This window comes from Mus caroli, chromosome 9 (assembly GCF_900094665.2).
Source record: "Mus caroli chromosome 9, CAROLI_EIJ_v1.1, whole genome shotgun sequence".
NCBI lineage: Eukaryota > Metazoa > Chordata > Mammalia > Rodentia > Muridae > Mus > Mus caroli.
This window is the reverse complement of record NC_034578.1, coordinates 47,458,215-47,463,048: the sequence shown is the minus strand read 5'-3', so window position 1 is coordinate 47,463,048 and position 4,834 is coordinate 47,458,215. Positions and strand designations below refer to the sequence as shown.

Below are 4,834 nucleotides of genomic sequence, written 5' to 3'. Positions count from 1 at the left end.
TTTGATGAAGAAAGTCAGAGAGATTACTGGAGGTCAAAGAATGAAATTTCTGGGGCCCTGGAAGATGATTTTCTTAAGGCTAAGTCCTGGAACAAGAAGTTATATGATTATGAATCCAATATACCAGACAGGTTTGTGATTACATGCTTGTGACCCCTAATGGTGTTTGGCTTTACAATATGTATTTGTTGAAATTAATTTTCCTAGGGCTGGAGAGATGGCTCAGTGGTTAAGGGCACTTGGTGCTCTTGTAGGGGACCCAGGTTTGGTTCCTAGCACATATGAGGCAGCTTACAACTGCCCATAACTCCAGTTCAGGGGATCTGACACCCTCTGCTGATCTCTGTGGGCATCTGGCATACATGTGTAGGCAGGCAAACATTCATACACAAAAATTAATAAAAGTAAATCTTCAAAACAGATTGTTCCCACAAAAGCTTATAAGTGGATGTGCATAGCAGTACTTACAATGGCTAAGAAATGGCTACCTCCATTTGGATGATTGCGTTAAACAAAATGTAGGTTTTCCTTACAGTGGACTAATACTTGGTGGTAAAAGGGATAAGTACTAAGTATTCATGCTTAACCTCAAGAACTTGACAAATGTTAAAAGAAGTCTGATGCAAAGGCAACGTGTTCTTTGTATTATGTAACATGTCCAGAATGGAAAATCCATAGAGACAGAAATACTCAGGCTTCTTTTGGGCTACAGGTTCTTCACCTGGCATGCAAAACACTTTAGAGTGGTCCAGAGTAGACAGCGTGTTATAAAGTAGTTTGGGAAGAGAACTTCACTGCTAAAGAAAAGAGGTATTAATTCTTTAGTGTCTGGTAAAGAACAGTACCTCCTGTGTCTGATATGATAGGAGTATAGAAAGTAGAGCTATTACTGAGCTATTGTGTGGTTTTACTGTGCCCCTTTTTTCTCTCTGTGTGTGTATACAGTATTCATGCAATCCAAAAACAATATACATTGTTTCATAAAATACATGCATTATGTTAACTTACAGATGGGGTCACAGTGGTTATAAAGAGTTGTATCCTGAAGAGTTTGAAACAGACAGGTAGGTAAATGCACTTACTGGGACAAAACCAAACACCTCAGATGACAAAATTGTGCCATCAGTACTGTTCCTAACATTCTCAAAGGATTAGTTTGTCATTGAAAATAACTAGAACCTGGAATGGTAGTGCATGGTTATAGTCCCAGTTATTCAGGAGCCTGAGGCAGGATTGCTAGAGTCCAGGAGTTTGAGTCTAGCCTGGGACATAATGTCTTGTCTCTAAAACAAAGAAAACAAGCAGAATTTAGTTGGAAGACAATGCTGATGTATCTTTCCAGACTGAGGGTTTAAAAAATAATTGTGCACCATCATCTGTAGTGAACATGTTCTAAGATGCCCCAAACCTTAGATATTTTATAATCTATTTTATAGTCTGTCTTCCTATGTTCCATATTTTTATTATTATTATTAATATAGTACCTATTAAAACCTTTGCTCTATAAGGAAGTATCCTGTCTCTCTTAGCCATATATAAATTGTGAGCATCATGCTTGTGCTTTGGGGTCATTGTTAAATAAAACAAGCTATACCAAACAATGGATCTGATAACCCAGATGGCTGTAAATGACCCAAGACGGTTAGAAGTAGACACAAGGGTGATTCAGATCCTAGGTGGGACACAGTGGAATAGTGAGGATTTTCATCTTCTTATTCAGAATGATATGCAATTAAAATCTTATGAATTATTCCTGGCATTGACCCTGGTTGGCAGGAATCTGCGAAAATGAAACCATGAGTAAGGGAGCGGTGGTGTTTGGTATTTCACTTGTAACTCAGCCTGCCAGGTCAGGGATTTGCTTTTTGACAGAATTTCAAGATGGCCTTGAACTCCTGCCTCTATCTTCCAAATATTGGGATTATAGATATATACCAGTATGCTTAGCTCAAGTTCGGGTTTTAAAGATGAGCAAATAAAACCTTTGTAATAGATGAGTCACACAGTAACTATCAGAGCTCTCATTTGCTGGGTATGTATGTATGGAGATGGTGTCTTTTTGTAGTTCTAGGGGTGTAGAACTTGTTATGTTGAGGAAGCTGTACTTAACTTGGGAGGTTTTCTTGCTTCTGCTTTTTTTTTTTTTTTTTTTTTTTTTTTTTTTTTTTTTTTTTTTTATATTTTATTCTGCTTTTTTTTTTTTTTTTTTTTTTTTTTTTTTTTTTTTTTTTTGGTTTTTCAAGACAGGGTTTCTCTATATAGCTCTGGCTGTCCTGGAACTTACTTTTGTAGACCAGGCTGGCCTCGAACTCAGAAATCCGCCTGCCTCTGCTTCTCAAGTGCTGGGAATAAAGGTGTGCACCACCACTGCCTGGCTCATGTGCTTTTTAAGTATAAGAGATTAGGTACATGAGATAGGTTAGAATCCTGATTTCTAAAGAAGAAATCTAAAGTTAGGGAACTATTAGAAGAAAAGAATTACAAGTGAGCGTGCTTGGGGAGTATGTGGACTCTGGTGCAGTGCAAAGCTGAGTGTGACTGGTGTCACAGTGTTACATGGTGCAAAGGTAGGGTCTCAGCATGTTCCATGTATTTTATTCATGCTGCTTCATGAAGTGACATCACAGGTTGCTTATAAATCTAAAAGTTTGCCTCTTTTCATTTATAGTCGGATGAGAAGTGATGGTTTTGATGAAGAAAGTCAGAGAGATTACTGGAGGTCAAAGAATGAAATTTCTGGGGCCCTGGAAGATGATTTTCTTAAGGCTAAGTCCTGGAACAANTTTTTTTTTTGGTTTTTCAAGACAGGGTTTCTCTATATAGCTCTGGCTGTCCTGGAACTTACTTTTGTAGACCAGGCTGGCCTCTGCCTCCCGAGTGCTGGGACTAAAGGCGTGCGCCACCCACCACACCCGGCTTGCTTCTGCTTTCTAAGTGCTGGGATTATAGTTGTGTACCACCATACCCAGCTCAAAGTCTGACTCACAGTTCAGATGTTAATAATTTACCCAGAGTGCAGAATATTAAATAGAAATGTACTTTTTCTTTCCTCCATAAAAGTTTTGTCTTTGTTTTTATTAGTAGTGATCAGCAAGACATTACCAATGGAAAAAAAACATCTCCCCAGGTAAAATCATCTGCCCATGAAACTCGAAAACATAAGAAGTCAAAGAAATCCCATAAGAAGAAGCAGAAAAAACGGTCACACAAAAAACAGAAGAAAAACAAAAAGGAAGCTACGGACATAACAGCAGATTCCTCAAGTGAGTTCTCAGAGGAAACTCGAGCTTCTAGTACTAGGAAAAGGAAGCAACCACACAAGAGCAGGAAAAAGTCCAGGAAAAAGTCTCCTAAAAGAACTTTCCCTTTAGGGGGGGAAAGTGGTACTTCTCAGTCAGATGATTCTGCATCTAGCAGTTCTGAGGACATCGAGGAAAGAGACACTAAGAAAACCAAACGGAAAAGGAAAGAGAAGAGTGTCCATGTCCCCATGCCTGACCCTGAGGTACAGGAGAGGACAAGCAAGCGCAGGAACTGGAAGGTGGCTACCGACGCCAGGTCTGCTGAGAGCTCAGAGGATGACTAAGTGGGAGAGTGGCAGTCCTGCTTCCCACTGACTCTTTAAGGGGGGTTGCCAGTGACTCCTGCAGCACAGGCAGGCGACTCAGGTCAGAGTTGTCCTGCCAGATACCTTTTTCCCTATTTTGGCTTGTTAATCTCCATCCTCTTTTGTTAATAGGGAATCTGGTATTTTGTTAAGGTTTCTTGAAAAAATTATTTTTTTCAATTAATCACTTAGGGTAGAATACCTATACAGCAAATTAAAGAACCCAGAAAGCTGAACTCAGTAATGACCTGGGCACACCAATTGGAATGTTGGGTTTGGTGGAATCAAGAGTCCAGGATGAAGGAGGAAGACTGAAGTAGTGCTAAATAGAATGGTCTGACAAGGAGACCTTGCTATTTATACAGGAGGCATACTGCCTTCAGCTTTGGTGCTTTGATTTTTCTGCAGTTGGGCCCTATAGGCATCTAGTTTACTTAGTGAGGAAATAGTTAAAGGAACAAACCTTTTCCCTTATGGTAATCTCTACAGATGACTGCTAAGGAACCTAGGGTTTTCAGCCTAATTTCCCTGCTGGCCAGGGTCTACAGCTACATTTAGCATAACCCAAACATAACAGTAACTGGATAGTAAATGTTTTTCTAGTTCCATTGCTGAATACTGCCTAAATGGGCTTGTATTTAAAATTGTTTGGTTGTCCTATCTATCAAATGGAAAGAATTAGGAAGTAGTTATGTTGCCAATGATGCTTTCAAAGAGATTCAGGGCATCAGCCATCTAAATGTCTGGTTTTTTAAAAAATTTTTTATTGTTATTATTATTTTTCTTTTTGCTGAGTTGGGGATTGAACTGAAGGCCTTGCATATACTAGGCAAGTGCTCTACCATTGAGCCATACCCCCAGTCCTGTTGTTTTCCTTGTTCATTTCTAATTCTATTAATGGATTTTAGATTTTCCCTGAAACCAGTTGAATCAATTCCAAAATGAAACACACTTCTCAGGGACATACCCACTTCCCAGTCTGACTTTGTGTTTTGATTATCAAGAACATATTATTTCCCTCTGCTATATACTGTGATCCTGATATTAAAAGAAACCAAATTACCACTGGAAAGTGGCTGGTAGAACAGTTGGCTTTTCATTAAGAGAAAAGATAAAGTGACATTATCAGGGTTTTTGAGGTTGTCACTTTGGTACTGAGTGAATGAATGCACGAAAACTCAAGACTGCGGGTCATGGTTCTGCCACTAATTGATTGAGTTCTAGAGC

General features: G+C 39.2%; 1 protein-coding gene across 1 annotated transcript in view; it reads left to right on the top strand.

The window, feature by feature from the left end:
- The window catches only part of Nkapd1 (NKAP domain containing 1), a 12,032-nt gene extending 7,204 nt beyond the window's left edge, over positions 1 to 4,828 (top strand). The window contains exons 5-7 of the mRNA XM_029481851.1: positions 1 to 131; positions 1,011 to 1,064; positions 3,082 to 4,828. The exon at positions 1 to 131 is cut by the window's left edge and continues 1 nt beyond it. Coding sequence (XP_029337711.1) covers positions 1 to 131; positions 1,011 to 1,064; positions 3,082 to 3,586 — 690 coding nt within the window. The 3' untranslated portion in view covers positions 3,587 to 4,828. The remainder of the gene's footprint in view (positions 132 to 1,010; positions 1,065 to 3,081) is intronic.
- The last annotated feature ends 6 nt before the right edge of the window (positions 4,829 to 4,834 follow it).